This window comes from Alexandromys fortis, unplaced genomic scaffold (assembly GCF_014885135.2).
Source record: "Alexandromys fortis isolate MF-2015 unplaced genomic scaffold, M_Fortis_MF-2015_v1.1 scaffold_17, whole genome shotgun sequence".
In the NCBI taxonomy this organism is placed as follows: domain Eukaryota; kingdom Metazoa; phylum Chordata; class Mammalia; order Rodentia; family Cricetidae; genus Alexandromys; species Alexandromys fortis.
In genome coordinates, this window is record NW_026067896.1 from 4,638,494 (window position 1) to 4,665,148 (window position 26,655).

Consider the following 26,655-nt stretch of genomic DNA (forward strand, 5'->3'; position numbering starts at 1 on the left):
ATGTCAGGGATCCTCCTCCTCCTCAAGTTCCTTTATTGTATAGAATTGTTTCAGCTATCCTGGTTTCCATTTTCCTTGTTTGCATCAGGTTCTACAGATTTGACCAGAGTGCATCCATTCCATTCTCTTCTGCCTGTTCACAGTTTGCAATGTAATAAAGGTTTATTTATTTAGGGGGTAGACTCACTAAAAAAGTAGAGATCAGCAGTTCTCTGTGTGAGTGGGGAACCTTAGCTGCATCCAGCAGACAAGGGGCTCGTGCACACCCCTATGTCTGCATATATAGTACCCAAGACCATGCTCAAAGTGGGCCAGCATCCCGAAGGCCATTGGCTGAAGGAGCTCCCCCAGCACCTGGCACCCCGCATCGTTTGCTTACTGTCATTACATGAACATTCCCTCGCAGTCTCCAATGTGTTCTGACTCCATACGTGCCCTTCAAGTTTGTGCAGAGTGCAACTCAGCCAACGTGTGTAGGAAGAGGGCTAGAAGCTTGGGGATCTCCAAGTGTTATTAAATTAAAACTGTAGGTGTCATCCCCTCACCCAACCTCAGTTCTTTGGAAAAACCAGTGTAACTCAATAGCTCTCAGTGAGTGATTAGGAATTCTTTTTTTCTGCTTTATTCTCCTCCCTTCTCAGTGACTGTCCCCCTGTTAAATGTCAGGCTGTCTCAGATAGTCTTCCAGCTAATGAAGTCTCAGGATGAATAATGGGGACTTCTGAGCAACCATTCCTCTATTTCTAGGCTTTTGATTGGCTGAGCAATCGTGTGCTGTGGTAAATATCTGAAAGTAAGTGCAGTAAAGATAAAAGGACCCGACTTGCAAGGTTTGAGGACTTCCATGGTATTAACACCTGCAAGCTAATTTTAAGCTGTTGATATGACATCACCCACCTAGGAGTTGTAAGAGAGGCTTCTGAAGGACTCTTGCTTCAACAGCCCTTGAATAAAAAGAGATAAAATGCTATGCTGTTCACTTTGTCTCATCACCTCCCGCCAGCTTATATGTTTTAGACAACCTACATTCGTTTTCTTTTCATGGGTGCCTTTCACTCATGTTATTTACTTGTCTTCCATAGAAAGAACAGCTGGGTTAGTGCTGGCACTGGGTGCCTAAGCTACCTTCTTTGTCCTCAGCTCTATACTTACCTCTCCTAATGTAATTGCCTAAGGTATCTTTCTTTGTCCTCAGCGCTATTCTTACCTCTCCTAACGTAGATCATACATTCGAGAGTTAGCAGGATCGTGTACGTCTTATATCTAAAGGAGGGCTGCTGGCGCATAGGCTGCACGGTAGAAATGACGAAAGCCACAGAGGAAGCAGAGCTTGCCAACTGGACACAGCTTCCCACTGGTAAAAATAGGGCAGTAGAAACTGTGCCTATTAAAGTTCTATCTAAATTTATTGTCTTGTCTTATATGACCATTCTTATGGTCAAGAGAACCTGGGGAAAAGCAGTTTTTGTATTAGACACACTTCTCCTCTATGAGTAGTCAAGATTCTGTTGTTGGAAGGTCATAAGTTGGATATGAAGCTGGAGACCAGATGTATTTTACAGCTTCTCTCTCGCCATTTGTTCTAGTTCAGCGCTTACTTATTGGCTTCTTACTATTATTTCCTCCACTTCCCACTTAAGAATAATATTTTTATCTAGGTGTGGTGGCTCATACCTTTAATTCCAGAATTTAGGAGGCAGAAAAAGGTATGCAATATCTTTGAGTTCAAGGCCAATCTGGTCTACATAACTAGGACTACACTGGGGCACTTTCTAAGAAAATATTCAAAAATAAAATTAATTTTATCTGATAGATTTGTGATGTTTCCATTCATATATGTATCTATCATGTAATGTTTAAATCAGATCGAACATACCTAGCTCTTCAAAATTCATTTCTTTGACATGACATGAAAAGTGTCCTTTTTCTAGTTTTTAAAAATTGTATATTATGATATCATTATTTATAATACCCATAGTTAATAAGTAGTATATCAGAATTTAGCACATCTATCAAATATAACTTCGTACCTATTGATCAGCCTCTTTCTGTCTCACTTAGCCTCCGGAACTACTATCATAGTCTTGAGAGGGCTGAACTTTTTCCAGTTTACAACTGGGCCTGAGCTTCATTTCCTAAAAGGACAAAAAGGGAGATAGCACGTACTAGGCCTGAGCCACTCCCCATGGCACCTCAAGGCAGTGACCAAAAAGGACAGTTCCTGTAATCTCCCTAAAACATACCCTGCCTTGCCCAAGTATGGCACCAAATGGCAAAACTATAACCACAGTCAATTAAAGTTGTATTAATGTAGCCACAGCCTGCTTCATCAATTAACTGTGTTTGAGATGTCCTTACTGTCCTTAGAGTCTCCCTAGCTAAGCTTAAAGGGGGCCTGCATGCTCCTTTCCCGCATGCTGGAGTAAATGCTCTTTCTCTCAGCATACTGTTTGAGTCTGGGGGCTTCCTAAAGTGATTCTTGGACCCTTGCAGTCTCAGTTTCTGGATTAACTGAAAAACTATTTCTTCATGTGGTGCTTTTCTGCCTGCTGCCTGGCTAGCTTATGCCCTGAGAATTTGTCTTTGTTCATTATGCCTATCTACCAGTTCTATAAAGCCTGCTTATTTTCTCTGAGCTTGTTGTTCTATCCCTTCAGCTTGAGTTTGTGTGCCTTATGTCTAGGTTTGCATGACTTATATGTTATTGTCACTGTTTTAGCATGAGAGGCCACCCAAGCCAAAGTTTGCCCCAAATTCAGTTTTTATGTCATTTGTTTGGAAATGGATGAGTACCTCAAAAAGGCAGTTGATCCCTGAAGCTTGTCAAGTGTGTCCACAGCGGGCCCAGGTTTCTCATGTAGAGAAACCAGCTTGTGGTTAGATGCTGTGGGCTTCTGCCAGGCTCCAGGTAGGACTCAAACAGAGGGACTCTCCTCAGCCTCCTGTGCCATATCCCTGGCCACAGTGCTGCCATTCTGAATCATCTGTGCTGAGGAGACTTCCAGGACCAGTTCACTAGTGAGTAGGTCTCGGGGCCATAATACATAGGTCACCCATTGTCTAGGAGGACTCAGGGTCTTCAAATCCTGCCACCAGCCATAGGTGAGCATGACTAGAGAAGATGGCCAACCAACTTGGACCTTGTCCTGCTACTTGGTACTAGGCTACAAGAGCCTGTTGTTTCTGGGACAAGAACTGATAGGAACTGCTCAGTTTTAGGTTTGACCAATGTGGTGCTTAGTTCTCGGGCAGAGTTCTGTGATTGCTGTCCCTTGATACCTTCAGTGCACAGAGATGAGCCATATTATGATTCCCAATGTAGAGTTATTGTTAGGAAAATCAGTCCCAGGGCCCAAGAATGATGCTAGGATGGATTGAATCTAAGTTCTAGTTTCTTGTACTTGACCATTTTCAGGGCACACTCTGGCTTACGGCGCACTGGTTGAAATGCAGCAGGAAATTGAGACTGCTGGCTCCTGGGTCTCACCATGGCAGGTGTGCACTGATTGTCAGAGCTGGTCTACAGGTTCTGCCTGGGAGAGAAAATTGCAAAAATTATATTTTAGAAAAGCTATTAATTACATAATATATTTATTTTTTACCATAGTATGAAATGTCCCTATACTTATTTTACTTAGTAAATATTGAATTGTTTTTTTGTATTTTTGATATTGGGATATCCTGACCAAAACGACAATCCCTACTACTAAAATTCATGCTTTAGTATATGAAGACAGATGATAAGTATTCATATCTGAAATGTTATAGTTTTTTAATTGTCATAATTAGATGACTGTAAGTGACTAAAGACATGAAAAGACGAGCAGCTTAACTGAGACCCTGTAAGGAAGATGCAGTTGACTTCTTTAATAGGGTGGTCAGGCCCCGCCTTCTTGAGAAATCCAGAGCAGGGCAAAGACTTGAAGAGTGTCTCTAAGGGAGGGCTGGGTTGCCCAGCAATTTGTGTCCTGGTGTGGAGCAGTCAGGAAGGGAGGGCAGGACTCCTAGGCTACACAGTGAAACCCTACCTGATTTGCCTAAAGAGGAAAGTAAGAAAAAGAGGGTGGAAGATACAGCAAATAAGAAGGAAGTTTGATAGTAATCTGTCGATTGGAATGACTGAAATTTTCTAGGGTTTAAAATTTGGAAGAAGCAAAATATACTTTGGGGAAATTGGTTGTTTTATTTGATATGAGCTGTGGACTCAATTTGGTTGTATTTTATCATTAGTTAACATTCTTTTGGAAAATAATTCTATTGAACTTTTATTCCTTTCTTTTGGAAGATTCTACAGATCTTAGATATCTTACAGGTTTTTATTAACGACTTTGATGGGTGTGTTGGCACACATTTAATTCAAACCCTCAAACCCTAGAGAGTTAGAGGCAGGTTGATCTCTGTGAGTTCCAACTTGATCTGCATAGTGAGTTCCAGGACATCCAGGCTTATGTAGAGAGACCCAACGACAAAAAAACCAACCAAACAAAAACAAATGTAAGAGAAAAAAAAAAAAGAGAGAGAATCACTCTATTATCTTTACTTATCCCACAATGCTTCTAAGACCTAACTTAATTCTAGAAGAAAATTTTGTAGATGAATAATGGAGCTGATTGAATTGTGCTACCTCATGTCCCTAGACTGTCGTCTAAACCGAGTGATTGAGAGCCTGACAGATAGCATAACTGTGCTGTCTCTTTACTCAGACCCCAAACATTGCCTTATTCATATATTAGAGAAGTCATTTGGAGTTGTTTAGATGCAATTTTTCAAAAGTATAATGTTAGCTTTTAAATAACTAGGTTTTGACTGTAAGGAAACTACTGTTTTGTCTTTATTTTGGGAGGTAAAAGATTTTAGACAATGAGATGGGCCATGTTTAGATTATAAGTTAAATGAACCAAACTGGATTTATACTCAGTGTCTAACCAGCTTCTTAGTTCACACAGCACTATATNGGGTTTCTCTGTGGCTTTGGAGCCTGTCCTGGCACTAGTTCTTGTAGACCAGGCTGGTCTCGAACTCACAGAGATCCGCCTGCCTCTGCCTCCCGAGTGCTGGGATTAAAGGTGTGCGCCACTATCACCTGGCATAGCACTTTTTCTTAAAATTATGAATTTACATAACACCTGTTTCTTTTTAAATTTTGGGGGGTGTAACATTGTCTTTTTAGATTCAAAACATAGTTAAACACTGAAAAGAGTTACAAAATGGGCTTGTTTTGTGAAAAAAGCTAAAGAGCAGAATTATTAATCAGTTTTAATGACACTGAATTCTGTCATTTTCAAAGGAGTATAATTTCTATAAGGGAAGTGGTTTGTAAATTTGTAGTGCTCCAGTTTTTAGTATAGCGACCAGAAATGCCTTGGATCCGGATTGCCTTTGGCTCAGTGTTGTGAAGCCGTAATCAGCTAAGTACCGTAATCCTCCTCAGGGTACATTCTCGCTTGACCTGCAGCTATATACAGCCACACAGAGACAGCGTCAAAATAACCTGGCCTTGCGCGTCCCTCGCTGCAGTGTTTTGTGGCTTCCTCCTTGAGTGAATGCTGCTTAACTTTCAGTAGTCGAGGTTTGTAATAAAATGATCACAAGCCAAGAGTCTTTCAAGCCATCTGATTAAGGATGGCTCCTGGGATTCTGCTGGGGCTGGAAGGATTAAGAGAATGCACTGCCTGGCGTAATGTTGATGTGTTTTCGTCAGCCTGATGACTCTTGCCTGACAGATGTGCATTGGTAGAACTAAGGTAAAAATAAAAATGCTAAATATTATTATGATGTGTAAACATTTTTCATGCTTTTTACAAATATAAATTGACTCTTTTTGTTTTTAGAAGAGGAACTGTAGGCATGGGTCGTGTATACTGCATGCTCCACATGGTCACAGATTTGGTTAGATTCATGATGTACCCTAGTTTAAGAGCTTTGAATTTTGACTTTGCAATATTTAATCTAAACTATATAGTCAGCTTTAAAATTGTATTCGTGAAGTATTATTTTCATTCAAATTTGCAAATTCCATGTTTCATAAAGCATTTTAAAAGATGGAGGTATCGTTTCAAATTTTGGAATTTTTGAATGTCAGCTGCATAGTCTTTCATTTTTAAAATGCCAGTTATTGAATGTAAAATGATGGTAGTTTCTTGTTTCTATTTTTTAATGTGACTCAATATAATTTTTTATAAAATAGTTATTAAATGATCTTTACCAATAAGATTTTTTTATTGGAATATATAGCTAGTGCTAAGTTGTTGTACTGTAAAATTCAAATTTATATAATGACATTCAGCATCACTAAGATTCTTAAAAGTTTTCTGTATCATTAGTTAAGAGTTAAAAATATTTTAAGACTTATCTTTTCATGCATTCTCTTACTGTCCTTATAAATGTTTTCATATGTCTTCTGCCCTATTTTCAGAGGTTTGATATTAACTGGTAAACATGGTCAGTATTATTCTGGTATCATTACCACAGCCAGTGAAGAAAGCCAGTGGAAATTGTAATAATAGCAGGAAAAATTAATATGCAATATATAAACTGAAACTGCCTCTGGGATATTAGAAAAGTAACGAATTTGAAACAATATATTTTTTGGCATTTTTCTCATCCATCACCATGGTTTTCCAGACATAAAGTTTTAAATAGTTGACATATTTCTTACTCAATTATCATGCATAGTTAGATAAAGATTTATAATGGAACATCTGGCGCATTGTACAACAGAGTGTTTAGAAATAGGCTGGGAAGTTTGTCTGCCTGACTAGCAGTTCTCAGCAACTGAGACGGAAATGCTGCCCTGTGCAGGAGACAGACATAGGCTCTCTCAGGTGTGTTTCATGTTAGTGGGCTGACATTACGTTAATACAGTCATACAGGCTTAATACTGAAAAGTAGGTGAGTAGAAACGGGGAATTTAAGTATGTGCTGATATGATGATATCAGGAAATAGGAATAAACAGATGGAAGTGGAAAATTGGGAAAAAGTGTACTTTTGGTTCTTAATTTCTCAGAATCTTTGAATGATTAACTCAGAACTTCCTAGGTTAATTGCTTTGAATTATGACTTATGGTTGAATGTTATTATATGCTTTATTATCCTTTTAGAGAAACACACATTATCATTTATTTTGCTTGTCATTTTTTCCTGAGAATAACAGAAACGTGCAGGCAACGTCCAGATTAGACATATCTGTGCAGTCTCGACACCAATGTTCAGATTAGATATATCTGTGCAGACTGGAAACCAGTGTCCAGATAGGCATATTTGAATTTTGATGGAGTTTCTTTACTTCCTGAAATTTTAAAATTTAAAAGACAGTATGTATGAAATGATTCATGATGTACTTAGTATATATTTTCTTTTCCCAAAATTAATATGTCAGAGTAACTGATAGTAGATTATTTACTTTCAAGAATCTTACAACTGAATGTTACCTGACTTTTGGTAGAGTTTTAATATACTAAAGTGTACTGTAGTACTTCAAGTTTTATTTTAAGCATCAGGACCAATAATTCTCCCAATTTCAGATTTCAACCACTATTCCACCTTACTTAAGCCCAATAGAAAGGAGCATATATACCATGATTCAGATGCCTTAGGGATATTTCATAATCTCTACAACAAAATGATTACTAGTTTGATATTGAATTTATGTTTCCTATAGAATGATTAGAAAAACAGCTGTTTTAGCCAGGGACTGACTGTTTATCTTTCTTTGGGAGCTGAATTCTATATGGGAGGTAATTTTTTTATTTGTTGTTTGCAGTTAGGATCCTCTGCTAAGATTATTCACCTTATACTTATTTTCAAAACTTTCATATTGTTTCCTCAATGTAGGAACAAAATTGTTTTAAGCATGATTTGATAATATTCTGCTGGAAATCCATAATACTTAAGGCTTTTGTTTAAACAAATTAGCTTGATGAAGCTTTGGTATTGATGTTATAAGATTGTACTTCCTTAGGATCATTCGGCATGATGATAATTGGGGATAATAATGCTGTATTCATTTATGTGTTCCTAATCAATGATTCAGTGTGCAACTAAAATAATCTCAGTTAAGTGTATAATCCAAGTCTCTTATTTGAAAATACAGACTCTCCGAGATTAGGCGCAATAAGTATAACTAAGAAATTCAGATCCTGTATCTATAGTATAATTTTCATGATATACACTTATCATAATGGGCTCTTTTCTTTAGTCATTTGTATGAAAATAATACCCAGAGTAAACTAAATGTTCTATAGAATGTAATTGATTGCATGCCAAATGTGCATACCTAGGCACACATACACACACGGTATTGTGTCGGTTAATATTATAATATTATAGTATTTTTAAGCTGTGTTTTCACAAGACAAAAGAAATGATCTGTCTACCTAAATGTATGCATCCCCCTGTCAGTGAACCTGTGAAGTGTAACTTGCTTAAATGTCATCTCAGAGTCTTTTTCTCTGGTTTCTAGGAAAAGAAGTCCATCAGTGTCCAGGGATCAAAATCGAAGATACGACCAAAGTGAAGAGAGAGAGGAGTATTCACAGTATGTCCCTTCAGACAGCACAATGCCCAGATCGCCATCAGATTATGCTGATAGACAATCTCAACATGAACCTCAGTTTTATGAAGAACCTGATCATTTAAATTATAGGGATTCTACCAGGAGAGGCCATAGACATTCCAAAGAGTATCTTGTAGACGACGAGGATGTGGAGAGCCGAGACGAGTATGAAAGACAGAGGAGGGAGGAGGAGTACCAGGCGCGCTACAGAAGCGATCCGAATCTGGCCCGGTATCCGGTAAAGCCTCAGCCCTATGAAGAACAAATGCGCATCCACGCGGAAGTGTCCCGAGCACGACACGAGAGAAGGCACAGTGATGTGTCTTTGGCAAATGCTGAACTAGAAGATTCCAGGATTTCTCTGCTAAGGATGGATCGACCATCAAGGCAAAGATCTGTCTCTGAACGGAGAGCTGCGATGGAAAATCAACGATCCTATTCAATGGAAAGAACTCGAGAGGCTCAGGGACACAGTGCTTATCCACAAAGGACCACAAATCACAGCCCCCCCACTCCCCGGCGGAGCCCTATACCGGTCGATAGACTGGACATGCGGCGCGCCGACTCTCTGCGGAAGCAGCACCACTTAGATCCCAGCTCTGCCGTCAGGAAAACGAAACGGGAAAAAATGGAAACCATGTTAAGGAATGATTCTCTGAGTTCAGACCAGTCGGAGTCAGTGAGGCCCCCGCCACCAAAGCCTCATAAATCCAAGAAAGGAGGTAAAATGCGCCAGGTTTCGCTGAGCAGCTCCGAGGAGGAACTGGCGTCCACACCGGAGTACACGAGTTGTGACGATGTTGAGATCGAGAGCGAGAGCGTGAGTGAGAAAGGTAAGCTCTGCCACGCGTGCCCTGCAGAGTGAGCCTTCTTTCCGGAGCTCGTTCTGCTTGTCTTCAAGTATTTTAAAGGCGTTGGCCACGTGAGAAAAATCCTACAAGAACAGCGTGCCTTGTTATCCTTGTATAAAAAAGTCGTTTTAAAAAACACCTTCTTGAGTTTCGTGAAGGCATCCTTGCGTTATTAGAAGGCACATGAACACAAACTTATTAGTTCTAGCTTGAAAAGTAACAGCTTTTGTAATATTTATAAAAGTAGGAATGTGTTCATGATAGAACATTTGAAATATCGCTCAAAGTATTTTAAAGAATAAACTAGCACCTTACCCCTTTCCTAAGAAAGAACTGCTGTTGTCCTTAGGTTTCAGTCCCTTTTCTCTGAAAGTAGAGTTTTCAGATTTATAAATTTAGTATCATACTCTAAATAGCTTCGTGTTTTTCAATTGCTGCCATATAGTCTTATTTTCAAGTCATTTAATATTCTTTAGAAACTTAAGTGACTGCACTTTGTTCTATCATAAGAATATATCATGGTATTTACTTGTTTGAGGTATAGAAATGTATTCTAAATGTTATGTAAACAATATTGTCTTGATCTTTACGTATAATGTTTGCCTGCCCCTCTCTGTATGTGTGTGAATATTTGATTTTATACTTTAATTCATATTTTACAGTTGCTTTCCAGAAAGGTTCTTAGCATTTTCTGTGCTATTTTCATATGTGCTTGAACTTTTTGTTTTATATCACCCAATTTCTGTCTCCCGAATGGGCCACGCAAATACCACATCTCATTATCTGAATTTTATCTAATTTTATTGTGATATGAGTCATCTCTTCATCCCTTAATTCTTCCTATCTACTTCTTCTGGATGTTCTAGTTTTCTCTTATTAATTTATGAGTTGTTTTTTTGTGGTAGAATTTGTCTCTAATTATGTGTTATTTTGTTAAATTTATTTCCTATTTGGATGGTTGTCTATTAATTTCCTTTGATCATTTGGAGATAGCATGCTTAGTACAGCTGCAGTTGAGTTTTCTTTGTTGATATTTTTCCATTATGCCCATCCTTAAACACTTTCCATTCATCTCCAAATCTATTATATAATTAGATATATATGTTCCCCTTAACATTATTTTTAACCATAATTTTTTCCCCTGGAATTTATTTTGATATGTAATGAAGTATATTAGATTGGTGAGTATCTGATATGAATTCTTCATATCAACTTCTGCTTCTCCTTCCTTCCAGTTATGTCATGATGTTTAGCAGATTGTCCTTTTCTTTTTTAGAATAATCAATAGTAATAAGTAGAGGAATCCAGGTCATATAAAATTATAAGTCATATAAAATTTATATAGTGATTTTATACTGTAGCATAAGTAATTAGAAAATACAAATCAAAAGTAGTTTTTTACCTAAAACTAAAACCAAAAAATGTGATTAAAAATAATTGTCAAAACATGTTGTTATTTGCAGGAAATATGATAAAATTTTCCTCATAACAAAGTAAGAACAGAAGTTCTTTCCTCTTATTATGCAGGAAGACAAAATACTACAATGAAATGTACCGAACCATGTCATGAGGTTGATCGCAGCCACAGTCTTACTTGGGGTTTCCAGTGCCCTGTTTTATACATCTAACAGCTGTGGGAAAATAGCCAGGTGTTGTAGGGAGAAGTCACTTGACTAGACACAAACCAAGTAAAGTAATTGCAAGTGTGGCTTGCTAGAAAAATGGACAGATGAGTGGACTTAATGTAGTATTTTAGAAAGTCATGAATACTGCTGTCTAAAAGCACTACTGTGCAAAAGAGGACATGAAATTTTAAACAAATAGGTCTGGGAAATGCACATACAATGGAAAAAATAAGATACAACACATTTCATAATTGTTACTTTCATTTGTGGTCCTTGAGCGAACTGAGTTAATAGAAGTGTGACTTCTAAAGAGAACTGTAGGGCGCAGTCAGTTTCATTAAAGAATATGTAGAAATTTCAGTTTCATTGAAAAACACGCTTTAAGTATATTTAATAATGGTGATTTTCCACATTTCATAGGGTATTTATTATGAAAGCTTGTTTTTGGTGGTTTGGTTCCTATTCCCTCTAGTTTGCTTATTCTTTGCTAAAATAACATCTTCATTTGCCAAACAAGAACATATTTTACCAAAACTCATAGAGATGCTTCACTGTAGAGCCTGGAAGAGGCTAGTGACAGCATGCAGGGGTATTATGTCCTATGGTTCTAAAGCAGTGACATTAAAACTCCCGTAAAGTAACTCTGTGCTTGTTAAACTTATACATGATACAGATAAGCACAAGTTCAAAGCGCATCATACATGGGAAGAAACTTCCTGTCTCACTATGCTGTCTTCAGACTTCTCTCGTACAGGGCCCGACTTATTGCTTACCTAACGGTTTGTTCTGCAAAGTATGATTCCTGCTAATAGACACCTCATAGGCACAACAATACTTTCAAGTTCAGTAGGAGAAACAGAAGTAGTTAGCTTTGCCTGCTGCATGGTTCTTTAAGAGTGGAGTAGTGGGAAGAAATGCTGAGGCTGGACATCTCTGAGAAGACGCCTGTGTCCTCTCTCGACATTGAGTCATTATAGTGATGTTTTTATTCATGAAAAGTATCAGATGGCGAAGTAAGCACTTTATAAACATAATCCAAGATCTTACTGCATCATCACCTGTGCGTCAGCGGGTGCATGGCATCCCCAACAATCAGAGGGTTATTAGCAGCCTCGGAACACAGTTTTTTATCAGAAGCTTTTGTGAAGCTGTCATTCTGATGAGGATCAGGAAAATCTCCAAAAAGAACCATCCTTGTTTTTGCCGCCCCCGGGTAACGAGTTCCAAGGACTGTTTCACATCACAGCTAGTCTGACATCACAGCTAGTCTGACATCACAGCTAGTCTGACATGACAGCTAGTCTGCTCGTTGTATTTATTTACCTGTTGCGTTTCATTTTTTTTTTAAAATAATACCAACTCTTATCTTTGCAAAACAAGTTTGGGCCAAGTAGTATAATTTAATTTTTTGTCTAATAATGTATATGTAACATAAACTCTGTCATTGCAGAAAAAAGGCTTCTTCCCAAGCCTTGGTATGTGTCTCCCACATAGAAACTATTTCTTGCTGTTTTAATGATATTCATCTTTCAGTTCAAAACAAGTCTTGATTTTGATTTTTTTTTTTAAAAACTTGCTTTCCTTTTGGCTTGACTGTTTTTTCCTTCCTAGACTTAATTAATACAGAAATTCTTTTGACATTTATACACTACTTAGGTTAGACTACACTATTTTAAATACATGGAATTTCACCCATATTTACTCATTGTCATTTTGATTAGTGTATTTTGTTAAGTCATGTTAATAAGTATAACCCATTAGTGATTTTTTTTAATTATTTGCTTAAAAGTGAAAGGGATATTAAAGAGAAAGTGTATCCCTAGTTTAGTCTAAGAGTTCATGGTTGTGTCCTTCACTTAGAATACAATCTTTTTCTGCTTTTTAAAACTCTCCGTGTCGGGGCTGGAGAGATGTTCAGCTGTTCCCATAGAGGACCCAAGTCTGTTCTCATCACCCATTGCTGGCTTACAAGCCTTTGAAAATCAGAGCTAGGTTATCTTATGTCCTCTTCTGGCCTCTGCCGGCACCAGGCATACATGTGATGTACATACATACATTCAGACAAGACAACCATATATTAGAATAAATAGATCTAAACCTCTTAGGTCTAAGTCCTTATCTATAAATCTGTGAATAAGAATAATAGCATTTTTTTTTGTAATTTGATTACTAAAGAAATAAAGCGAAACTATCCAAACATACACACAATGGATAACTAGTAAGTAACTAATAGCTTTAGATTGCTTATTTTATGTTCTGTGGTAGTCAAGAATTCTACAAGAGGATTCTCCAGTGATCGTAGTGAAAATGTAACCGTGGTTATGTGGATTGTGTTGATTTTAGCTCTTCCAGGGTTTGCCCTGTGTTTAACTGTTTATTTTTAATTGGTGAGGTGGACTTTTGAGATATAATTCAATGCTTCAGTAAATGTAAAGCATCTATTTCTCATTTTTCTGCCAAGAACTTTTTCCGTGCCTATTATTTAGAAGGTGTTGGATTGGATCCAGTGGAGAATGTAGAGGTAAATAGCATTCTTTCTCACCTCAAGAAATTAACAATAAAATTACTAGATACATAGTCTTCCGAAGAGTCATTTATTCTATACACTGATTCTTTTCTGTGCACAATTTGTCTTGTAACACTTATTTTTTTAGTTCAATGTGATATATTTACCATTTAGAATGTTAAATTAATTACCGGATTTGTGTTCATCTAGTTAACCAAAAACTGATTGAGATAAATTATTAATGTTGATGCTATAGTGTCTCTGAATTTATCAACTTGATGTTATTCTCACAGTTTGGAATGTTGTTCATAAACTTTATAATGTACGCTTTGCTTTGTTATTTTTATTTTCTTCTCTAAACATCACCATTGATAGTTGGGCCTGGATAACTGTGTGTTTTTGAGATTGTCTTACTGACCTCTGCTTCCGAGGTGCCGCTAACACTGCAGCCCACTTGTGGCACATAGGTTTGTCTAGAGACTGCAGCCACCCTCTATGGAACAGAACCCACTGCTTCATTCGCCACCTCCCTTCCCTGTCTTTCCACTTCCCTTCTCCATATGGAGATGGTCACAACTAATAAATATTTTTTAAAAAAATTTAAAAAAAGTGGAGCAGGGCAAAAATATCAGACTAACTCACAGATCAGGAGAGTGGTTCTGTAACACTTCCGTTATATGTGTTTGTGTGTGTGCATGCATATGTGTGCGCATGCTCTATAGTCTAACAACATCAATACATAATCATTCCTTGATTCTGCAAGCAATTATTCTAGACCCCCACCCCCAAACCTTACTGTGAAAATTTAAGTTCTTTATCTAAAATGCCAGCATTTGCATGTAACTTGTGCACGCCATCTTGTCCCTCTTAAATCTTAAAACATACCGTGGACCTGAGTGCACATGGTATTAACATTCAGTGTGTGTGTCTGCACACGATGTTACACTGTTTTATGGTGGACGATAAGGGTGTAGGCCAGTATGTGCACATGGCAGGTATAACCAAAACCAATCTCAGTCTCAGTTGTTTCTTGTGGGGTTGGAATCTTCAGATAGAGAGGTCTCTTCCACGCTCGGGGCTCTGCCCAGCTCCCTTCCCTGTGTAGACTTGGGGACTTATTTGCTGCAGGTTTCTAGCTCTAGACCACTCTGATCTAGACCTCTAGTGGTTTGATTGCCAACTGGTGTCTTGTAGATGCTATGCTTTCATTTTTAAAATTTATTTTAATCACAATGTGGCACATTTCCAACTTCTTTATGCAATTACACCTTTAATCATTTTCCCAACTGTACAAGGGTACCCTTTGAAGCACTTACACTCAGTGTGGACTGCTCAGCTTCCTTTGCATTCCAAGGCTTAATTTTGTTTTTTAGATGGTTGCTAAAGGTCTTTTTTTTTTTTTTTTGGTTTACCTAAAAAATTTTGAGTTAACATTAGGTTAGCTAGTTCAAGAATTAATGCATATATTAGTTTCCTAAGCCATAAATTGTAAAATGCTTCTTTTACTTATTAGGGGTTTTTTAAAGTAAGCAAAATATACTTAACCTTTTTAAAAAACTAGTGTTAATAAAGTTGAAAAGATTGTACATTCTGGAGAAAAGGTCCCCTTTCAGAAAGAAGCAGGTGTTTTTAAACATGAATGTCAAATTCCAACAGTTACCTTTATATCAGTCCCAGCTTAGGTGTCGTTATCAGTTGTGAGATCTACCCTCCTGCACGATCTCACATTGCTTACAGACTTTAGCGCATTGACTATAAATACTCACAAGACACAGGCTACTAAAAGGTCTGTATATATTAATAGATTCAAGTAAATGTTATTTTATGATACTTGAGATAATTAAACATGTAAAGCATTCTAACCCATTGGACTCAAAGCTGTTTGTGGAAGTTTTAATAATAAAAACTTTCCTTTTCTGGAGAGCTATATTCTAAAGAGAAAAACTTTTAAAAATCAAAGATTTTTGCCATGTGTATTAACTTTGTAGACAAGTAATTTTATACTAAGTACTCTTATCAGTTGTAGTATTAGTTCTGAACGTTTACTTTTAAATAAACAGAAGCTACATAGATATAATGAATTATGCTGCCCTTTTATTAGACAGTATGATAAAATCACTGTATCACGTTTTTACAAAGTATAGATACCTATTATGGGTTTTACTCTGTTACCCTGGCTGTCCTAAATCTTACTCTGCAGACCAGTCTGGCTTCAGGCTCACAGAGATCTGCCTGCCTTTGCATCCCAAATGCTGGGACTGAAGGAGTATGCCACTATCATCTGGCCTGAAACTTCCTTTAAAATGCTATTTTATGTGTCTTGTCTTGTTTTGTTTTGTTTGCATGTATATCTGTATGACACATGCATGTACGGTGGAGGCAGAACCAGAGAAGGACGTGGTTTCTCTGGAACTGCAGCTGTAGACCGTTCTGAGCCCTGTGTGGGTGCTGGGAATCAAACTCGAGTCCTCTGGAAGAGTAGCTTGTGCTGAGTCATCCTTCCCGCCCCCGAAATATACTTCTTGACCTCGAGTGTTTGTCTTCTTCACGCTAGCATTTCTTCCTTTGTGATGGCGTATCGCAGAGCCTCTGTTCTTGGGTGTTGTGTGATCACAGTTCCTGAAGGCTGCTGGCAGGTCCTTTCAGTTTGGCTCTCCATCACAGCTACTTAGTGAGCCAGCAAAGAGACTGTCTTCAAGCAAGGAGATAGCACCTTGATACAGAGTGATATCATGCACCTTTGGAGCAAATCCCGGGTCCTATAAAAAGAGCAAGACTATGCAATAGGGAATATGAAAACTACCTTACAATCCTTCCTCGGCCACATTCTAGTAGCCTGGGAGCTTTGCCATGGAGTATAGTTATTAAACAATTGCCCTAGGTAGATAGTATCTCCTGTATTGTTGAAGAGACTATTTATTTATAAAAATTATATTATTATTTATAAAAATAACTTTATTATTGGGTTTATGTGGGAATTCCCCTGTGTGATAAATTGACCACACAGAAAAGTTTTAGCATCAATTCTCAAAATACTGTTTCTGCGAGACATCATCAGAGGCCTCTGTGTTTCATTGAGTGTGTGAAAACCATGGTGTGATCCTCTCAGGACAGCACGTGGTCTTTGTGATCTGAGAAAGATGACCCCAAGTCTGCACTTAAGGAATCTATGTAAATATCCAGTTTGGAGTTTTCCAATACTATTTTACCTGGGGCACTGCAAATTAGTGAAGCCACTCACATTTTGCAGAACCTGTGTTGAATGGAACATATGTTAGGAAAATACAGCATTTTTCCCAAGAAATTGAAGAGGATGAACTACGGACGTGAGACCTAGGAGAAAATAGAACATGTTTGCTCTCATCCATAGGGAAGATGATAGTAGTATAGTTTGCAAGCTATCTTTGTGATTGTCACCCTATTTCAACCGCTCAACAATCTGCAAGAATTAGCAATTAATTTCCTATCAAGTAAATGAGAAAATGAGACGCAATGTGTCTTGCTGAATCACAAAACAAATGAAGGACGAAGCCATGTCAATAACCTAGGTGCTTTAGCTCCAGATATGAAACATGTCACAATATGCTATATTTTTTTAAATTATTCTTAAAAATTAGTTGAAGAATGCCTTGGTGCACTACATGACTTAAGTTTCAAATTTTTATTAACCTAATGAAAACTAATGATAAAATGTTTTGAATAGGCTTTTGCCTAAGTTTAAAGATTATAGGAAAACAGTTATAAATAAGGTAATCGCACTTTTTCTCTCAATGTTTAAAATACAAACATACTATTGGCCTAGTTTGTATTGAAAAAAATCTTACTTTAAGAGCTGAGCCTTTTGATTTCTTATAGCCAGGCCATCATATTCAATTGCCATTTTTCACTAACAGAATAATTGGCTGTCAGACTGATTTGGAATCTGGTGTGCTTTCTGTGTAACTTCTCCCTGAACCAGTGGTCCTCCTTCTGCTTGTTGACACACTCAGCCCTTCATCAAACAACTCCAGGCTTGGGGAACGGCTGCCTGAAAGGCGGCAGAACCTTCTTCACTTTCACACTGAAGTCAGCATTGGTCTGTAGGACGTCGCTAGCCCAGGACCGCTAGAGCATATGTGTGCCCTTCACTAGCTCTATCCAGTGTTTACAATGTGTATCCAGAGGCAGAAAGACAGCAAAGATACGGGTTCTGTAGCAGCTCCCTACTGTTTCTGTATGCACAGACATTATCTAACTCTACATTATAACATTTATCATCATATGCATATTTAGATCTTAGTGTATAAATTTAGCAAAACAAGAGATTAGTAATTATAACAGCTAATAATAAAACATATTAGCAATATTCTGCATGTAATGAAGTCTCTATTTGGCCACAGACAAGGCTGTAGGTAGAATGTGGAGGCTAAGGGTGACTTACTTTCTGGGTGGGACAGGGTAAGAACACACCCTGCTTAGTCACATAACTCTGATCAGAAATTAAAAACTTATGGGATTTTTTTTTTACATTTTATTTTCAGAATTTTCCATGAACAGTTCTGGGCTGTGGTTGAGGGTCCCCAATGATCACTTTGATGCCCCCTTTCCAGAGAGACAGTACATTAACCACCTCGTTCTTACACCTCAGAAAGCCACCCAAGCACTGTTTCATTCACAAACATCCCCTTACTGACACTTTGAGATTCTTTTGTTCCATTTAGCATTAATGCATGTGATCACATTCTAAATGCCAATAGTTTTTCCTATTCAATAGTCTCCCCAGCCTTCAGATAATTATTAAGCAGCGTTCTGTGATGTCTGTATGTCTCTTTGTCTAGATGTTATATATTGTAGAATGTTCTGGTTATTTCAGCTTTGGAGCTATATAAATAATGATACTCTCTTTGATTTTTTTCTATTTGTAAAGCAGTCAGTTTTCATTGTTAAGTACCTTAGCTTTAGATTTCATGTTGCATTTTATGTTGAGCAAGTTTCTGTCTATTCATCATAGCTTGAATTATTAAAATATATTTTTGGTGTCAATACATAAATTGATAGGATCATTTGATTTTCTTCTTTAACTTGTATAAGTGATGAATTACATTGATTTTCAAATATCTACTCTGTGTTCCTGAAACAAATTCCACTTGGTTGTGGACTGTTTCTTCCTTGATAAATTTTACTTATGAATATTTTGCTAGGTGTTTCCATGTCTACGCTTAGATTTATTGTTTTCACTTTCTTTTATCTCATTCCTTCCTTCCTTCCTCCCTCCCTCCCTCCCTCCCTCCCTCCCTCCCTCCCTTCCTTCCTTCCTTTCTTCTTTCCTTCCCTCTCATTGTCCCTCTTCCTTCCCTCCCTTCTTTCTTTCTTTCTTTTTTAGTTTCTTATTTCTTTGACTTGTATTCCCATGAGTTGTTTGAACATTTTTTGACTTTTTTTATTGTTTTTTTTATAGTTTCTATTGATTGCTCTAGATAATGTAATATATTTTGTGTACATTTTACATACTACCAGCAGGCATAGTCAGCGACTTAGAGGTAACTAGAGAACCCTTTGCTCTTGTGTTCGGTTATCTCCCCTCTTATATACTCTTGTTTGTCTGTTGAAAGCCAAAAGTTGGCATTATATACGTTGCACTTCAAGTATCTTAAATAATTTAGAATACTCAGGAGAACAAAATTCTACTGTATTTATCCATATTTTTACTTTCCATGTTTCCCATTCTTCTTTATATTCCAGGCTCCTTGGCTTTCCATATCATGTAGCTTTTTCTTTTTAATATGTCTGCTGGTGAAAAACAGTTAGCCTTCTTATATCTGAGAGCGTTTTTCATTCTTGAAAGATGATTTCATCGTATTTAGAATCTAGGCTGGCATTTCTTGGCAGTTTAAAACATTGTGCCACCCACTGTCCCCTGCCACGTTCTGATGCAGCTTTTGCTGTCACTGAATGGACTCTTTCCCACCTTTTCATATTTTTTGTGTTACAATCTTAAGTTTTAATTTTTAGGCTATATCTTTGTATGGATTTTTTGTGTTCTAATTTAAAGACACACATAATATTTTGAATCTGCAGGCTTCCATTTTTATAGTGTAGGAAATTTTCAGCTTCTAACTGGGAATACTTTTTCAGCTTACTCGTTTTTCTTCTCATCCAGTAAGGAGAATGAGGATCATTTGTCACCATGTCTCAGTCTTTGAATCTCTGTTCATCTTCTGTGAGCCTTTAGTCTGGTTCACTTGGTCATTGCTCTGTCCTCTCTACATGCAGTCTAGCCTGTCCACTTTGCTACATTGCACAGTTTTCTAGTTATACATTTTCCACTTGGTTATTTTGTGTCTTTTAACAGTTCTTGCTCTAGATCCATGAATAGGGTTTTGTAGCATTACCAGATGATATTTTATAACCTTAGTTTGCCCTTTGAAGTCATACAAGAGTTAATATTAGTGACTGCTAATGTCTACACACTACTCTTTGTGATAGTTTAAGACCCAGTTTTCTATGTGCTTGATGATCATTATTTTATTTAATTTTTATAATGACACTTGTTTTTACTCCTTTAACAAATGTAATTCAGTGCCATGAATATGATATCTTAGCCCCTTTTTTCATCAATCAGAGGAATTTTTACTTTGTTTTCAAATGTTTTAAAGTGTTAAACTACTTTGTTTACACAGTACAGGGCCACACCTTTGTGCAGTCTTGAATCAGGGAAGCTGAGAGATTGTGAACTGAATGATTCTCTAGCCTTCATGCAAACCACTCAGGACTGCACATTTAGAAGTCTCTTACAATGTATCTCCTTTAATTGAGAAACATAGAGATGCTTTTGTATGGAACCATAGTGTGTTTTGAGAAGGCAACAGGTGTTTCCTAAGCTATAAAGACTCTGCGGCTGTTGAGTAGTTCCAAGCAGGGGTATAACTGCGGCTGTTGAGTAGTTCCAAGCAGGGGTATAAGTATACAATGGGCTGGTTCCCCCATCTGCTGGTGTGTACTACTGCGATTCTAATTTTTTTATCTGTGTGGTAACATTGCTTAAGAAGCACCTTTCTGGCCCATGGGTAAAGAATAAAGTTCTTCCTGTACATTTTGGCCCAACACATCTGTAGAAGACAGCATCATTTTACCGTGACAGTAGACACTCCTACATGAGATCTTAATTGCCTGCAAGTCTTATTAAGACAGATTGCTCAGCCCCACCAATTCTTTTTGAGTCCCCAGATCTAGAGTGGTATTTGATGCATGCATTTCTAACATTTTTTGAGATTCTGTTGTTGCCATTTTAAGGACTTTTAACATCTTTTTTGCTGATATTCCCATTCGAATAACTCTTACACCATTCAAGTACTAGATCCAAGCCATCCATTGTTTAATAACTTCTAAGATGTTTTTAAAAACATCAGTGCTGTTATGAAGTGTGAATTTTATTGCCAGTGGTGTTTCAGATGACTTCTATGTCTTCTCTGATAAAAGCATTCTGCTATGGTTTTGTCATCTCAGACTTGCCTTTTTCTTTGTTTCGTTGCTTTGACCAGAAAACTGGATGCCAGCCTTGACTTTCCACTCTTTCTTGATACTAAAACTTCTCAGCTCTTTTTCTTGTGATAGCTACTGTCATTACTATTGTGTAGGTTACACTCACCTCTATCTTTCCCAGAGATTGTTGCACGCACCTTTCAATTGTAGCTTCTTTTAACCTGGTCTCTATAGAATTTAGATTCAGCCTTTTAAGGCATAGGTCAGGTTTTGTCTTAGTATTTGAGAACGGTAACCTTTAATATGGCATAAGAAGACTCGTTTAAGCTGTGCTGTGCTCAGTCACCATTTTTGCTTACCACTGTGTCCCCTCATTTCTTTAGGTGCTGGTTCCCCCATGGCACCCCAGGTTTTTTTTTTTTTTCAGTATGGTGTACTTCCTACTGGAATGTTCTTTCTTTTCCTTTCCATTTGTCTGTCTCTTTACTTGTCTGCTAAATCACATCTTCCAGTTTCCATCCTAAAAATAGTAACTTGAGAGGTGTCCGGTGAGTTCGTATTCTCTCCTAGGATTTTGTTCTCTCCTGTGACATGCTCATCTCTCGTGTCCCACCCCACACTCACAAACATGTCTCATTGTGTTACCCCTTATCTTAGGGCTTAGCACAATATAGAACAGATGGGAGGTATTCAGTAAGTATTTTTTTAAGTGAGTGAAAATACTAATATGTTTTGAATTTGTGTATGTATATATGTAGATTGAGAAGAAGCCTCTTTGAAATAGGAAGAAAATAAACACACTATGATTGGGAAACAGATTTTTATCATAAGTTGTTATCATGTAAATTGTTTATCAAAACTGTAACAATGTAGTTTCTCAAAGTTGTTTTAGTGTAATACTAAATAAGTTATGTTATATAAGTAAAATTTATGATTTCACCTTTCCTTTCTACTGATAGATATGGAATGAAACTTTTTAAAAGTAATTTTCACAGAAAATCTGTTGTGTAACTATTTTTTTAACCCCTTAAAATGTTGAGGAGTTTCCATCATTATAAAGATTATCATATGCCATTCCAGGAACAATAATTATTTGAATTTAAAGTAATATTATTGCTAAGCCTCTGTTTAATTTGTAAACATTCAACAGTCTTGAGAAAAAACTCATGGCTTTAGACCAGCATGCAAAAATAAATGAGCTGAAATCCAGACATAGCTGACCAGCCTTTGTCTTAATTGGCTTCTTCAATAGATTTTGTTTCTACTTTTGCTTATTGATAGCAAAGGTATTCTATTTTTAAATAATTATGGCAAGGCTTCTGTTCTGAGATCTGTCTGGACTACAGAAGCCTTATATTTTGCATTTTATGAATTCTATCGGGAATAATAGCTTTTTCCTGGTATCTAATGACTAGGACAGATAAAGTCTTGAAAGCACCAGGATCCCAGAGTTTGAAATGTTTATAATTTCTCTGTCTGTCCTTTCCCATTGTCTCCTTTATCGCACTCCTGTCTGCCTGGCTGCCACAGGAGACATGGATTACAGCTGGTTGGATCATGCGTCTTGGCATAGCAGTGAGGCTTCCCCAATGTCTTTGGTGAGACATGTGGAGCCTTACTATTTAATTTCCGTTATCATTTCACTTTTCCTTTTTATTTACACCTCTGCATGTTTTCTTTTTTGTATCTTTGTTTTGTTTTGTTTTATCTCACACTTGTAGGGGACAGTCAAAAGGGAAAAAGAAAAACTAGCGAGCAGGGAGTTTTGTCGGATTCTAACACCAGGTCTGAGAGACAAAAGAAAATCATGTACTGTGGTGGCCACTCTTTGGAAGAGGATTTGGAATGGTCCGAGCCCCAGATTAAGGACTCTGGGGTAGATACCTGTAGTAGCACCACTCTTAACGAGGACCATAGCCATAGTGAGAAGGTACTGGGACTGCGGCCCCCTTCAGCCTGCTCATTCGGTCTTCCTTCGTTTGCTCTCTGTCACTCATTGAAACAGGACATAATGGAAGGACAGGGCATTTCAAGGTCAATGTAGCATTTCCTAAGGTGCAGAAAAGAAAAACAAAACAACTAAGCCAGAAAGCCTTTTGCTTGCTTGGCTGTTCTCCTTGGTCAGCAGCATACCAAAATCTAAGTCAATGAAAATAAAACCTAGGAACAAAGGAATGTTTGGTGTGCAGTCGAATGAGAGAACTCTGAAATGTTAAAAACAATAAATAAATATTTTTGGATTGGCTTATTTTAATGTTCATATCTATTTTCCTCGGGATGGAAATCAAATTATGAATAGTGTGCATCCCAGGTGAAAGGGAGATGACCGGGTCTGTTTGCACAGAAGGAGTTGTTTTTCTTTTTTCCCCTTCGCTGTCTTTTGTTCTCTTGTTGCCATAGCGTTCTAATGGAGCATTAATTAGTATTAGATTCATTGCCATCTGCTTTGATATTTATTGTTTATTTGCTTTTAGTGTAGCATTGTTCGAATCCTTCACCATGTACATGTGATTGCCTGGAACTTGTCTTTCGCCTGCTGCACTTTGCATGGACTTTGCATGCTGCTTTCAGGCAACCATGCAATTACTATGATTACACAAATCATTTATTTTGTTGCCTAGCATATTATTAATAATGAAACGGTTCATCACGTATAAAGCCATAATTCTAAACCCAAGAAAGAAATAGCCCGGTAATATGATTATTATTTATCAATAATTGTCTTTGAATGATCTATTAAAAGAAATTACCATGTGTGGTCTCCCGTGTCGTTAATGCCAGCGTTGTAGAAGCTGAGCTTGAGTCAGGGAAATCATAAGATTTAGAGACCAGCATAGGCTATATAGTAATATCAAGGCCAACTGAAGCTACATAGTGAGTTCCAGGCAAGGCTAGGTTATGTAGCAAAAGCCCATTAAAAAAAAAAAAACTCAATGAATTTTTGTGAAGTGAGAAACATAATCTGTTGATCTATGAGTAACTCCTGTTTCTTCACACAGACTCAGTAGGACAGGTATTGGTGGTTTACATAGTTTTGGAATTCTAGCTGTAATGTTCATTATGAGTTTAGATTTTATGTTTTAATAGTTTTCCCTTTTAACTTTTGCTATGATAGAGTATTTTTAAAAATCCCAAAAGTGCTGGAAGAAGAAATTGTCACTTTTTAGTGAGGCCAATTAAGTAGATTTTTTACTGTACATTTTCTGCCTGTGAGGTCTTAATTAATCTTCAGCAAGTTGAGTTAGCATATATTTTAAAGAAAAGTTCAGAGCTATTATCTCTTAGTATTGTGGAAGATGATAACGGAAGGTTTTTATAATTGGATTTAAAAGAAACCTTTGAATTCATAAAACTAGGGTTTATAAAAATCCTGCAGTGTTTAGGTCAGTAATTTGGAATGTAAAGTGGTTTGTGTAATCATAATACTTTAGAATTCTGGAGTTTAGAGATACTGAACAATCACGTAATTTGACATAAAATTAATTTTTCTTATTTGTTGATGTTGTATGTCAGCACCCTGTGACCTGGCAGCCATCCAAAGATGGAGATCGCTTAATTGGTCGTATTTTATTAAATAAGCGTTTGAAAGATGGGAGTGTACCTCGAGATACAGGAGCAATGCTGGGCTTAAAGGTACGTAATAAACTTTATGGAATTTGGCTCTGTATCACTTTACAGCTCTATCAGTAAAGCAAATGGAACTCTTTCTACCTCTGCCAAGTTAGGAGTTATCTCATTTCCATTTTCAAGAATTTAAAAATATTGTCGTTCATTCCTTTGAACTCATTTTCCAAGTATTTTAAAGACGTTTCCAAGGTAGATGGGTGTCAGGAGGTGAGGAAGAAGCCAAGACTCCTGTCCCTAGAACTCACACCCAAAGCCAGGCATGGTGGCGCACCCCTGCAGTCCTGATGCTAAGGGGTAGACGCGCAGATCTCTTGTTCTTCCTGCCTTGTCAGCCTCATCTACTAGGCAAATTCCAGGCAGGCAATGAAAAAGGACAGACACTAAAGGTGTCCTCTGACCTTTTTGCAAATGCACGCATACCCATGCACACTCATAGACATGTATGACTGCAAACACATACATCATTAACACTATTCGCATGTGAACCTACAAACCTGCAAACATTCATGCATACTCATGCACATACATGTACCTCTGCAAACACAGACAAATCTATACATACACTACACAGGTACACCTGAAAACACACATATCCAGATACACTTATGCACATGTATACCTGCAGATACACACATCCACACACATGTATACCTCCAGATACACATATCCAGACACATTATGTGCATGTATGCCTGCAGATACACATCATATCAAGATACACTCGTGCACATGTATACATGCAAATACACACATCCAGACACACTCATGCATGTGTATACCTGCAGATACACATACTCAGACACACTCATGAGAATGCATACCTACAGATAGACCGCCTATCCAGATACACTCATGCACATGTATGCCTGCAGATACACACATCCAGACACACTCATACACATGCACATTAGCAAACTCACACACCTTTGCACACTTATATACATACACCTGCAGACACACACATCCATGCACATGCTTACGCATACATGTACACCTGCAAACACACACATATATGTGCACATAGTAAATCTCTGATAGCCATGATATTAGTTTTATATACATTTTTAAAAGACATTGATAGTAACCTGGTTAGAAAATAGTTTGAATCCTAAACACAACGAATGTACTTGAGCTCAAACTATGACCAATTCTGGACACTCTTTCCATTTCTCTGCTGTTCCTAATGTAATGTTTTTATTGTTGCAATTATTGTTGTTGTTTGATGCAGAATAGGTATCGAATAAAAATTTTCTTAATTATAAATTTCCTTTCAATAATAAAGTAATCTGTAACTTAAAAACTATCTTGCCTATATTTATGTCAATATTAAAGTAATACTATTTAATTTTTTATTATGCAAACTTAAAAATACATGCGCTAATATCAAAATATAATTTGGTATTGATGTAGTAAATTGTGTTTGTATTTGTAGATTGTGTTTTAGAGAAAACTGGTTTGTACTGGTTTGCGGTGTCAGGGTCAAACTGAAGTGCTTATGCATGCTAGTCAGACACTCTACAGCTGAGTTATATTAACCTCAAATATGCCATTGGAAATCCGGAAACCTCTAACTACGATGTCAGGTGCCTGCTTTTCAAGATAGAGTTTCTCTGGGAAACAGCCCTGGCTGTCCTGGCTCACACTCTAGACCAGGCTGGCCTTGAACTCAGAGACCTGCCTGCCTCTGCCTCTGAAGTGCTGGAATTAAAAGCATGCACCACCACCACCTGGCTAGGTGATAAAAATATGTGTTTATTTCAACTGTAATTTTCAAATATGCAAAATAGAGGGTATTTAGCTTTTGTACATCTAATATATTTAATGAAAAACTGAAATAAAAACGAGTAAATGTTTTCAGAGTTAAGCCATTGTTATACAAATTGTACTCTAGAATATAGTAAATGGTAGGTATTTAAAAAAAACTTTGGTGTGGTGTGATTAGATGGTGACAGTGTGCCTGACCCTTACCTGATTATGTCATGACTCTCGTCGTCAGCTGTCATAGAGGTCATGAGGAGATGGTGGCAATG

At 37.4% G+C, this 26,655-nt stretch overlaps 1 protein-coding gene across 12 annotated transcripts in view; it reads left to right on the plus strand.

Moving 5' to 3' along the window:
• Rims2 (regulating synaptic membrane exocytosis 2) overlaps positions 1 to 26,655 on the plus strand; it is a 373,273-nt gene that overhangs the window by 138,919 nt on the left and 207,699 nt on the right. For 8 of the 12 annotated variants that reach the window (XM_050162885.1, XM_050162890.1, XM_050162803.1 and 5 more), the window contains 3 exons: positions 8,463 to 9,388; positions 22,720 to 22,928; positions 24,512 to 24,631. In XM_050162885.1, coding sequence (XP_050018842.1) covers positions 8,463 to 9,388; positions 22,720 to 22,928; positions 24,512 to 24,631 — 1,255 coding nt within the window. Of the gene's footprint in view, positions 1 to 8,462; positions 9,389 to 22,528; positions 22,597 to 22,719; positions 22,929 to 24,511; positions 24,632 to 26,655 lie in introns of all 12 variants that reach the window. The other 4 variants (XM_050162839.1, XM_050162873.1, XM_050162863.1 and 1 more) reach the window with 1 other exon arrangement.